This window comes from Hakea prostrata, chromosome 1 (assembly GCF_041222555.1).
Source record: "Hakea prostrata isolate BN-2017 chromosome 1, UWA_Hpros_2, whole genome shotgun sequence".
In the NCBI taxonomy this organism is placed as follows: domain Eukaryota; kingdom Viridiplantae; phylum Streptophyta; class Magnoliopsida; order Proteales; family Proteaceae; genus Hakea; species Hakea prostrata.
The window spans coordinates 80,083,499-80,096,300 of NC_142600.1; the positions used below are offsets into that span (position 1 = coordinate 80,083,499).

A 12,802-nucleotide genomic window follows, 5' to 3' on the forward strand; every position below is an offset into this window, starting at 1 on the left:
GTTTCGCGAAACAGAAGCACAAAGTTACAATTAAAGAAAGAGTTCCTAAGCTAAAAAGAAAAATATAAAGACATGCATTTTTAGAGAAAAATGAACTTTTATTAAATTAGCAAGAATCAATACATAAATTAGAATCTGTAGGACACCAAAAATCTGCAGGACTTCCTTTTGTTGGCATCATGCCAAATAAGGGAGGATAATGTAGACAGAAGAGCACCAATGACAAATTGAATTTCCTTAAAGGTTTTCATGAATTCCACAAGAAGATTAGCACACACACAAGTCTTGTGAAACACATGCTTAAAGCTACAACTAAAGAAAGAGTTCATAAGCTCCTTAATCTCAATGACTATCGAACCAATACATAAATTATAATTTGGACTTCGGTTTACAAAAAATCTACAGGACTTTCTACGGTTGGCATCATGCAGAATAGGGGAGGATAATGCAAAAGGAAGGGCAACAATGGCAAGCTGAATTTCCTTAGAGGCTTACATGAATCCTGCAAGAAAATTAACATGCACATTAATCTCGCGAAATGCATGTATAATAGGAGAAACTGGTAAAACTCACTAATTTCAGTGACTTGGTATTCCTAGGAGGATTATATAAGAGAATATAAGGGAAACCAAATCATACTTAAAATATTTCTGTAGGAATTCAATGGACCGGTCTGTTGTGGTTCAACTGGGTTGGGCCTTTTTTCCAATTATACCTGGTTAACCTATAAAATTAACTACCTTAATCAGAAGTTCTTGTTTTTTTGTTTTTTTTTTTTTTTCCTTCTAGATCCCCTGGCGCCCCCACGTTTTGCAGCCTGTGAGGTTAGGATTTCAGTATCAACAAGGGAACCGCTCTCACTTTCTCTCTCTTCTCGTTCAAACCCTTTTTGTGAGTTTGAGTGATTATGGGCATTGTAGTTTCTCTTTCACACTCTTGTGTCTGCAGAATCACGGACCAAACACGAGCCAACGAAGGGCGAGAGTGAAAGAAACTATTTCCCTTTTTGGTTTTTGATGTTTATCACTCGTTGCTTCAGTTTCCGGAAGTTCCAACCAAAAGCTGCAAAAAAAAATTTCGTTCCCGTTTACAGCATTTCAATCCCATTCGCTTAAATCGGTGTGTATACTCTAATATCAATTTCGATTTCGCCAAAGTTAGCTTCGTATACTCTCCTATTTTCTTTTATTTTTATTCTTGTGTTTTAATTTTCGGTATCTAGGCCGGCAAGAGTTCGTGAGATCTAAGAGTTTAAAAGTCTCTGCTGTTCCTGTTTGTTTGTATAAGGGAAAGAAACATCGGATGCATGTTGGTTGCCTTCGTTGGGGATTTTTGATTTCTTGTTGGGTTCTGTTGAATATGTTTGGTGTGAGATCTGGGTTTGAAATTTTAGGTTGTGGGTAGGATTTTATCTTCTGTTTAGGGTTAGGAAATTTCTTCAGGTTTTTTTTTTTTTTTTTTGGTTGCATGTGGGTTCGAAAACTTTTGCTTGTCCTGTGAGAATATTTTCTTTCTTTTCTTCCTTATTGTCTCTCTCTGTCCCCCTCTTTGCCTGGGGAAGGGCAAGGGAAGAGATGAAGACGGAAACTGGAACGGGTGATGAATTTTGGAACGATGAAGATAAGGCTATGGTCTTTGCTGTCATGGGTGCTAAAGCTTTTGATTATTTGACTTCAAGCACTGTATCTTCTGAAGGGCTGTTATCTGCGGTTGGAAGTGGAGGTAATTTGCATAACAAGCTTTCGGAGCTCGTTGACAACCCCAACCCATCAAATTTTAGTTGGAACTATGCGATCTTTTGGCAGATTTCCAGGTCCAAATCAGGAGAGTTGGTCCTGGGTTGGGGAGATGGTTGTTGCAGAGAGCCCAAGGAAGGAGAGGAATCAGAAATTAGCCGGATACATAAGCCTCGAATCGAGGATGAGACCCAACAGAAGATGAGGAAGAGGGTTCTTCAGAAGCTTCATACATTCTTCGGTGGATCCGATGAGGAGAGCTATGCATTTGGCCTGGACAGAGTCACCGACACAGAGATGTTCTTCCTTGCCTCCATGTACTTCTCGTTTCCTCAGGGTGAAGGTGCCCCTGGCAAGGCTTTTCGATCGGGGAAGCACTTTTGGCTCTCTAATGCGCTGAAATCGCCTACTGATTACTGTATCCGATCCCTTCTTGCAAAATCAGCTGGGATACAGACAGTTGTTCTCATCCCAACAGAAACTGGGGTGGCTGAGTTGGGATCTGTGAGATCCATACCTGAGAGTTTAGAGGTGTTGCAGGCTATTAGATCCATGTTTGGTTCAAGTTCCACACCAATTCAGGTGATGCCCATTGCGGCTGTGCCTCCACTAACAGAAAATAAAGATGTTAATGGGAAGGGCTCTAGTTTTGGATTTGGGGAGCGAACAGATATTCATCCGAAGATTTTTGGGCAGGATCTGAACCCTGGTCGGTCTCAAGGTAATGATAAGCTCATTGTGGCGAAGGTAGAAGAGAGGCCTTGGGATGTGTATCCCAACGGAAATAGGCTTCCATTTCCAAATAGCAGGAAGGGTGTTCATGGTTTGAGTTGGACACCTCTGAAACCGGGGTCAAACGCAGAGGTTTTTAGTTCTCAAAACCCTGTGAATAATCAGAAGTTTGGTAGTATCATGATGATCAACAACGATGTTGATACTGCCCATCGATTATATGGTCATAGCAATGGGGTCAGGGACGACCTTCGGCTGAATTCATTTCAGGTGCAGAAGCAGGCACAGGGGGGACAGAGGCAAATTGATTTTGGAGGGGGGGCAACTTCAAGGGCCTTAGTGCTTGCAAGGCCAGGTAGCATCGAGTCAGAGCACTCAGATGTTGAAGTGTCGTGTAAGGATGATCGTTCAGGCCCCGTTGATGAGCGGAGACCTAGGAAAAGGGGACGAAAGCCTGCAAATGGAAGAGAGGAACCACTCAATCATGTTGAGGCAGAGCGACAGCGACGAGAGAAGCTTAACCAGCGGTTCTATGCATTGAGGGCTGTAGTACCCAACATCTCAAAGATGGACAAAGCATCCTTGCTTGGAGATGCCATCTCATACATTACTGAGCTTCAGAAGAAGCTCAGGGACATGGAATCGGAAAGAGAGAAATTTTCTAACCAGCCCACAGAGACAGGGGCTTCAGAAGAGAATTCCACAGAGCTTCGGATGGGACTACCTAACATTGACATTCAAACTGTACGCGACGAGGTCATCGTACGGGTGAGCTGCCCATTGGATTCACATCCTGTGTCAAGAGTCATCGCTGCATTTGAAGAGGCACAAATCACTGTTGTGGAGTCAAAGATCTCTGCAGGAAATGATACTGTATTTCATACATTTGTAGTCAAATCTCAAGGATCAGAGCCGCTAACCAAGGACAAATTAGTTGCTGCATTCTCTGGTGAACCCAATACCTTGTAGTATTCTTCTCAGGTTGGGTAGATATTTGGATCTGATCCAGCTTAGTTTTTAGACTTAGTTTGTAGAATGGAGTACCCATTGGAAGTAAATTTCTTTTTACAAAGTTCTCAGTATACAAGAAGGGAAGTATAGTGAACTGGATGTTACTATCCGTGGTTGTTTTTTATATACAAATCAACCGTACCTTCAGTATTAATAGACATATTCATTTCATTTTGCCAAATGGTGAGCTAGATTTTCAGGCTAATCTGTAAGTTGACACAGTCTCTACAATCATTTCTTGATTTGTTGTCCATATGGCTGCTCATTTTGATGTGTTTCAAGTTTCAACTTGGTTAGAAGTTTTCAATTCTTTACTGTTCTTTCTTTGATTATAAGCTCAAAGAGACGTTTCAACCCATTTCCATTTCACTTTCTAATCTTTGGTTCTTCATTTACTCCTCTTGCTTGTTTTTGTGATCTTACAGGAACTGTATTAGACCACTCAGACAGAGGAAGACTGATTATTGATATTGATGAGGTTGAATTTGTTTATCTAGCATAGGTGTCTCAAGACACCCAAATTCGGTTGACTATTTTGAATTTGTTTATTTAGCATACTGAGTCTTAAGGATCACAAATGCAGTGACAATTACTTAAAATAAACTTGATACTGCCTTCAAACTAGTGAAATTAACTATTTCTTGGGTGGGTGGATTCCTGGATGGTTCATTGTGTCTCGGTAACTGCATAGGTTGTCAAATATGATAAGTTGGTTTTTAGCTTTTGCTTAAGGATTGCTGTAGATGTCAATGTGGAGTTGAAACCATTGTTCTGTCAGATTCAGGGGCTGCAGATTATACCTGAGGAGGTAGCTTGCAGAGTGAATTTTGATGTTGGAAAAGCTGGTAAAGGTTATTATGAGGGTTAGAATTCTTATGCGGTTCTGCTGAGCACATCCTTGAGGTATGTCTAGTCTAATGAGCAAAAGGAAAACAGAGAGAGGGGGCTATATCAAACCATCACCACCCTTTTCTCCTTGAGAGACATCTTTAATGGATGGATTGGAAGACTCATTCCTTGAGCATTCGAACATTTTCTTTGTGTGGTCCAAAAGAAAATGACTGGTCAAAAAACTGATTACAGGGAAAGGTTTGGCCTTCCAAGTTTATGGAGGAATCTTTTTAGTGGATACTTCCAAAGTGATGAATCCATCAATTGGTCGACACTATTTCATATTATGGTTTGATCAGGGACCCATCTGTTCTAGTGTTATTCATTTCCTTTACTTGCTCCATGTTCTAAGCATTGAAATTTCAAATGCAATCTAAAGCAAATGGTTTGTTTGTTTGACAATATATTCCGAGTTCTAATTTATGAATGTTCTGATCTGGTTTCATTTTGGATTTGACCAGAATCAGATTCTGCCTGAACCCAAAGGAACCCACGATGGGGTGGCCGATTCGGAACCGGAATCTGGCAATCGGTCCTCGGACCGCCGGATCCGGTTCCAGTTTGGGAAATAGAGTGGTCCACTGGGGACCTCACCTCCTGGGTGGTAATGATCATTTGCACTAATCTTCTCCCCTTTACACTAGAAACTCCAGTGTTGCCTGTTTAACGAATGTGATGGACCCTTCTATCCTATCAGGTACAACAATATCTTTATGTCTTTACGACTTTACCTCTCTAATAAGTAATAATCTGCTTTCTTCGTTCCAAATGTGAAAGTGACACAACGGAAGCTGGCTATCTGGTTTTTTTTTTTTTTTGGTAAATGTTAAGCTACCTATCTGGTAACTGATGGGATATGTGATATGTCATATTTTAGGTGGTTGAGAGTAGCAATAGTACATTTTGTTAATTCCCAGAAACAATCTTACCCTTTAAATCTTTCTTTCTATAAAGGAAGTGTTTAAGGTATCTGTTCTTGCACAGGGCAGTACAAGTACTCATGCTAGATTTTCATCATTCCCAGCCTTTCCCTTTAAACATATTCTTTCTTTCTATAAAGGTTTGTGTCTGAGGTATCTCTTGGACAGAAAACTTAGAAGGAAAATGTACGAAAAGGAGTTTACCACCTTAATAAAGATAAGTATTCGGTGTCCTAGCCTCCTGGGTTTGTTAAAATACAAAGATCAGACGTCCTTGTCTGTTTTTCGCATGGACTACTAGTATAGATCTTGTCCCTTCTTTTTAATTTTTTTCCTCTTTGAAGGACTCAAGTGATGCATGGGAGGTTAAAAACATTAAAATAAAATTCAAAAGAACTGTAACCATAAGGTTAGTTTTATTTTTAATTTGGTGAACCATAAGATTGATTCAAAATGGGTCGTCATGAACATTATATGTTGTAATTGTCAAGGTATGATAAGAACTGGACGATTCATATGCTAAAAACTCTTCTCAAATTGAAAAAGACCCACTTGTGAAGGTATGAGAAGAGCTGAACCAGCATCTACTTTCTCTCATGTGGGGAATTTCATGTACTTTAGCCTTCATACCTGAAGCCTCAGCTTTTCAATCTGAAGTCGAAAGTCTGATTGCTGAATCAACTGATTGAGAGAGATGTTTTTCCTGAAGCAGGTTAGTTTTACAAATATGTGCAAGCGACGAACCCATAACCTCTTCATTAAGAAGTATGAGTCTTTACTATTCTACCAACCCTGTGTTGGGCAACTAATCAAGAGTTGATCAAGTAGATTCAGTCTTCTTCGTCAGATTTTGAGATTCAACATATTGTCCGTGATATCTGTAGGCTCAAAATCTCATTTTAAATCTTTTGAGTTTTTCTACATTCTAAGATCTGGTAATACAATTGCAAACCTTGGGAAAGGTAGTCTTGTCGGTGGAGTTTTAACAGTTTTTTTTTTGGGCGGGGACTATTACATATGCCACATGGAGCGTTAAACCCGTGACTTCTTCTCTAAGAGAGAGAAATAGAGAGAGACCCTCTCTTTGTCGATAGAAATTGAGCCCAGCAAGACTCACAAATTGGGCCCAGCAAGCCCGAATTAGCCTGGTAGGGCCTAGGCTGGGCATTAGAGCTGAGATTTCTGGGTCTGGGATTGGGCCGGGCTTGGTCTGAAGCCTCTCAGACAAATCGTTGCTCTTTGGCTCGTTTTTGTAACATCTAACTACACGTTTTCGTTTAGGTTGGTAATTAGATGACCTTCAAGGCTTCAACTTGCCCCAACTAACACCACCTATCAGTCTTATGACCCTTTCACTCGTTTATTGCCATCTTTAATATGTGTGGTCTCCAAGTCAAAAATGTTGTTCAACGGGCACCAAGCCTTTTATTTGTCGGTATCTTCTTCTTTCTTTCTTTCTTTATTTTTCATTCATTGAGGAGAGCACGGAACAGCCATTCATTACAAAGATCTTGGATTTATGAAATGGATATGGCTGTTATATGTCTCAATGGGGCCCAATTTGTTGTATGAATGTTAGATTAAGCAGTTTGGTATGAAATAGCCATTCATTACAAAGATCTTGGATTCATGAAGTGGACATAGGTTGTTTTGTGTTTTAAGGAGGCCAAACTTAGTTTATAGATTTTTTGGGTAAATAGATATTTTATTAGAAAACAGAAGAACTATTGAGTAAACCACCCAGTTGGCAAAACATTACACAACCAATAATCGGATAACAACCAAATTGTCTCACTCGGAAGAGACAGAGCCTTCCTAGCTAGGGAATTGGCTAAATCATTGGCATTCCGACAAACATAAAAAAAAATTACAAGAAACACAAGTGGAGGATAAAAGTAATGAATCCTCCAAAATACCCTCAACCTCTACAAGAAGATTTCCACTCTTAGAAACCAAAAAAGAAGCCATAGATTGGTTATCGGTAATGACACAAAGATTGATGATAACCTCGATCAATAACATCCTGCAAGGCTTGACGGATCGCAAGTGCTTCACCAAAGATCACATCGTGGAAAGGTAAATGTAAAGAAACTACCACCAGGACCTCCTTTGTTGGAGAAATTATAGCATGACCAATGCCTCCTGTTATACCATCTCGAGTTAAACTTTTACCATAGATCATCTTTCTTGGAGGCTTCTTCGGCCATCAGCCAAGTTGGAAATGGAGAAGTATACTATGGGGAAGGGAGGCTCTGGTGGAAGGTCTTGGTTGGTCGATTGGAAGAAGAAACCTGATCGGTACATGGAGAGATGAATGGCTACAATGTGACATTGGTATGGAACCAACTAGACCACTGCTAAATGCACCAGATAATCTTTTAGTTTCTAATTTTATAGATCAACATACTATTACTTGGAAACTTGATGTTCTGTAGAATTTTGTGGATCCGATGGATGTAAGTAGAATTCTAAAAATAAATTTGTGGATTTATCCAAAAGAGGATCGACAATTTTGGAGTGCTACTCGGAGTGGTCAATATTTTGTTCTAAGCTGTTATCATCTTCTCAAAGTCCACAAGGATTCTTCCATCTCTCAACATCCTACAACGTCAAGAGTAAGTTCCCTTAATACCACTTCTTCTATCCTATAGAAAACAATTTGGCGTTGTAAAACTTACCCAAGATCTCTAGATTCTTATGGCGTGGAAGCGTTGGAGCTTTGGCAACGGGTTACTCACTTCTCTGGTGTCATATACCAGTAGATCCACATTGTCCTTGTTATGGAGATCTGAAAACTATAAATCATATTCTTCTTGGGTGTTCCTTTGCACGAGTAGTTTGGTAGGGATCAACTCTTGGTTTCTCCCCACCTCTAGGTACATCACGGAGTTTGAAGGATTTCATTATAAGATGGAATGATCTTAGATGCAACAATAAGGAGCAATTTCGTACCTTCTGTTCTTCTACGTCATTTGTTCTCTAGAATCTCTGGTTGGCACGATGTCATTTGGTACATGCTCATACAAATATTTCTCCTTTAGTGCTTATTATCAATGTTAATCGAGCATTCTCAGAATTTCAACAGCACAAAGGTTCATCTTCTTCCATTCAGCAGGGGGCGAGTTCTAATTTGCAAGCCCACGAAGCGTCTCAGTCTAATTTGCATCCATCACCTAGTTTATGGATGTTAGATTAGTAAATTTAGTATGGAATAAATTAAAAAGCCTGACTCAGCTCGTTACACCAACTTTGAAACTTTTGGCACACTGATCAAGTACTTAAAATGGGTTTAAAACATCTCACAGGCATGAGATTTAGCCCTCCTAGAAAGTAGTAAGGGCATCTCACACAACATGAAATATGGCCCTCCAAACAAGGGCACCTGTAAAGCTGTTGCAAGCCCTTGGAATTAAGAAAATCTCAGCTTTACTAGAAAAAGGGGGGGGGGGAGAAAAAAAAACAAGCTAGCTTGCATATGATTGGCAATCTCTATAAATATAGTGCCTTTTGGTACATTTAACATGGCTTCAACCTTTGGTCCCCAATAAACTAGAAAAAGAAAAAACCCTTGGTCCCCTCTTCTCTCCCAGTCATAAAAAATAAAAAGACAGGAGAAGAACATGGTTCAAATAATGCAAATGTTAAATATCTTAGATTTGGAATCTTGCCAATGTATGATGGGGAACTATCTATCCTCTACACAAATATTCATTCATATCCCATCGGACATATTAGGTGCATGTGTAAAGACATATTTTTCCTTGGTGAGTCTTTCGACAAGTGAGAGAAAGAAAGAAAAAAATGTCAGTCATGGTTGTTTTTCTCCCTCTGTGTCTTCCTTTTTCTTTTTCTTTTCTTTTAACGTCGAACGGGTTTGAAGAGAGGGGAGACAATTTGGGAATTTTCAAAAATATAATAGATGCTGAGTTATCTTTTTAACTCTATGTTCTTGCAATAGGGGGCATTTGATATATAATTTGAAATATAAAGAGTGCAAATATAATATTTTGCGAACTTAGGGATACATATATAATTTGTTTTTATGATAATAATGATAACTGTCCCTCTATATACCATCATTCTTTAGTATTCAAAGACAATAATATATGTTTTTGTGGACTGTCAACCTCCTTGCAATATTTTTCCCCTTCTTTATTTAAGCACAATTTCATCCTATCCTCTCCGCTTCTTCCCTCCCTCGTCTCTTTCATCTCATTTTGATAAAAGCTTTTAAATTGTGAAGCACTTGATCTAGAATCTAATGACTGATACTAGGACAAATTGAGCTTCTCAAATTCAACTTACATAAGCATATTTTTATGGCTAAGAGACAAAGGGTGAATACAAAAATAGTGTGTGTCTGTTTGTAGTAATGTTTTGTTTCAATCTAAAGAAATCAAAAAGTAGCTCGCTTAAATCACCTAACCTCAAGGGAGGGGATAGTTCCACACTATGCATAGCCTTATAAATGGAATTCCTACCCTGGATGTGATGTGAAGCGGTCTCTCTTCCCCCATTGGAGGTAACAGATCCAAAATTAAGCTTACTAATTTCTTAATTAGGGATTGAGATTATATGGATAGTTAAACACATCAAATATTATATGGAGAAATTTTTACTCAATATATTGATAATATTTCATCACTGTTCTTGGGTTCACAAATTCCATCCTTATCTTGACTCAAAGAAATGAGATTTGATTCATGGGAGAAGCATAACTTGACCCTAATCATATGATTTCTTTGACAATCAGTTACATAAAATACTACATCCATCACATGCAACATACATACTCGAAGATATCTCATTTAAAAGATATAGACTTCACTCTTCATGAAACTTCTAACTCTACCCCTAATTTCCAACTCTGGATTTTCTACCTAGTAGGGTAGAAGTCTATGCTTTTCTCATACTTCTTCACCACACATTAGGGATATGACTCACCTCTGAGTGCTGACAAAATGAATCGAAAATAAGAACTCAATAGGCCACTTTACCATTCACCTGACAGATAGAAGATCCAGACAAAATCCAAAAAGTCTCAAAAGCACAAATTCCCTTTTAGGCATTCTTGACACCAGATCAGAAAGAAGCCCAAGTCACATGTTAGGTGATTAAAAAGAAGGAAAGGAAATACAAATGTTGAATCACGGAATGAGCAATGCAGATATGTATGGACTTATTTGCAGTTGAGCATCTCTACAGCTCTACTCACGGACACTACAATCCAACAAGCAGAACAGACCAAAAAGTATTAGGTACCAGTCCATCCGATACCGATATTATATTATCAGATACTCTTCGATCCAACCGAGATGATATCGGTATCGTGGTGTTCTTCGAGGTTTTATTCGTTTTAGAACCCGTGATCATCAGGATCTTGACCTGTCTCATCAGATTAGAAATTCAGAATCAGTGGATGCCACTTGGGAACAGGCCCAAAATTTTCCTACAGGAATCAATTGACCCAGATCGATCCTTCCGATTTTTTATATTCAAATCTGAGAAGTTAAAGTTAAAACCAAAACCAACTTGGAGTACGTTATTCATTGAATGACAACTTGGTCCTGCATATAATTAATAGCAATTTGTCTTGGATCAATCACTGTTCACTAAATTGATGTTTTTCCAACGGTCTAATTGTAGAATCAAGTCGTTTAAATTTTGAAAAAGAAAGAGTTCTAATTTCTAACGAGTAGTTAATTAATTATGAACCTTCCTACTGACTCCTGTAACCAGTTCTCCACGGGCACCTAATGGCTAATAATGTTAAATGTGACTTCAATGAGATTCTCTTGCCTAGAACTTACCAATAAATACTAGAGAAACTCAGAAGAGCACAAACCCAAAGAGGGCTTGAAAGGATCGAGAGAGACAATGGGAAACTGCTCAAACAAAGGAGCTATAGGAAAAAGTAATGGCGAACCCATCAGAATCATGACGGATTCCGGTGGAGTAATGGAGTTGAAAGGACCTCTTCAAGTCCACAAAGTTGTCAATGACTTCCCCGGATATGGTGTTTTCCGGCGAGGTCAGGTTTCTTCGCCGTTGTTCCACCATGATAAGCTTCTCAATGGGCAGTCTTACTATCTTCTTCCACTCAAGAAGGATGATAAGAAGATGGGTATGGGAGATATAGACATGAAGTTTGGCACTGAAAGCAAATCTGCAAGAAATTCATCGGTAGGATCTGCCGCCGCCGCCGTCACCAGACCAGCACTTGAAGTCTTGCCATCGCCGGGGAAAGGTGTTTGGAGAGTGAAACTGATGATAGATACAAAGGAACTGGGAGAGATCTTGTCTGAACAGGTGAACACAGAGGCTTTGATTGAGAAGATGAGGAGTGCAGCTAGCTCTGCCAATGCCACACCAAAGCGATGCAAAGGGGTTCCTTGGGGTATGAGTAGAAGACCCATCATTTCTAGTGTATGTAAGTTGCCCATGGAAGGTCACAAATAGCATATATGGCATTAATAGCTTACCCAATTATTGATGGGCTTCTGATGTTTTTGTGTATATAGTTTAGTGAATAACACTCTTAATCTCATGTTTTAGCAACTTTGAACAACCAAATTAAGCAACTCTTTAGTCCCTTGGTTCTGTTATCCTCATAATCTTGGTTGGATCCATGGCATAGAAGAGAGGATGGAATCCTAGTACTCTCTCTTCAATCATGTTTGATGACATTTTTTTCCGTAAATTTTCATAGCAATTGGGTTCTTTCTTTTCTTGGAACCGGTAGCATTTTAGGGAGAGTAGAGGCGCTCTTAGAGAGATTTGAACTCTTGATCTCATAGGCGTTGACCTTCGCCAATTGAACCAAGTCGATGGAGCCAACAGAGTTTATTTTATATAATGGAATTCATGGACAAGCTATGAGGGATTTTCATCATAAAGTTTACAACTCGTTTCAAATGTAATTGAAGGTAAAGAAGGAAGATTTTGTGGGACTTTACTTGGTAAAGGGGTTGATTATTCAGATGCTCCGGGTAAATTGGTTAGACATCCCCAAAAAGAGGTCTTAATGCACCAACACCTTGTTTTGCGTTTCACAAACACCCTAAAGTTAGACTTACATTAGATATATTAGTCCACCCTATTAGTGTTTTCCATTAAATCGCTATTAGAGTTATTTTAATTTCGAAAGTTATCCCTAATTATACAAGAGATGATCGTAACACTCCTACTCCTACGTTGCACTGTCTTCCTCCTCTTCATTCATCATTGTCTAGAGCTAGCTGAGGTATTAATAATAATCATTCGGTTGGTGACTCGAATGATCTATTTTTTTAATATTTGTGATGGGAAAAGTGGGCTTGGGGGCTTCGATCGACTGTACAATTTGATATGATGAGTCAACCCATTTACCTAACTTAAACTCTCTTTACATGTACTTCAACTTCTCTTGTAGAACCATCATGAGACTTTAGGGTTGTGAGAGTTTTGAAATACCAATTTGGTGATTTAAAAATTTTCGTTGTAATCTTCTTCCATACATATAGTAACTTTATA

General features: G+C 39.0%; 2 protein-coding genes across 2 annotated transcripts; both read left to right on the forward strand.

The window, feature by feature from the left end:
• The first annotated feature begins 790 nt into the window (after positions 1 to 790).
• Positions 791 to 4,718, forward strand: LOC149030398 (transcription factor MTB1-like). Its single transcript, XM_089142696.1, has one exon. The coding sequence runs from the start codon at positions 1,575 to 1,577 to the stop codon at positions 3,435 to 3,437; it is 1,863 nt and encodes a 620-aa protein (XP_088998822.1). The 5' UTR covers positions 791 to 1,574; the 3' UTR covers positions 3,438 to 4,718.
• Positions 4,719 to 11,227: 6,509 nt separating this feature from the next.
• Positions 11,228 to 11,749, forward strand: LOC149030399 (uncharacterized). Its single transcript, XM_089145106.1, has one exon. It carries the CDS (start codon positions 11,228 to 11,230, stop codon positions 11,747 to 11,749), a length of 522 nt encoding a protein of 173 aa, XP_089001232.1.
• The last annotated feature ends 1,053 nt before the right edge of the window (positions 11,750 to 12,802 follow it).

Coding starts and splice junctions, on each gene's coding strand:
- LOC149030398 (XM_089142696.1), top strand. CDS start 1,575: ATGAAGACGGAAACTGGAACGGGTGATGAATTTTGGAACGATGAAGAT.
- LOC149030399 (XM_089145106.1), top strand. CDS start 11,228: ATGACGGATTCCGGTGGAGTAATGGAGTTGAAAGGACCTCTTCAAGTC.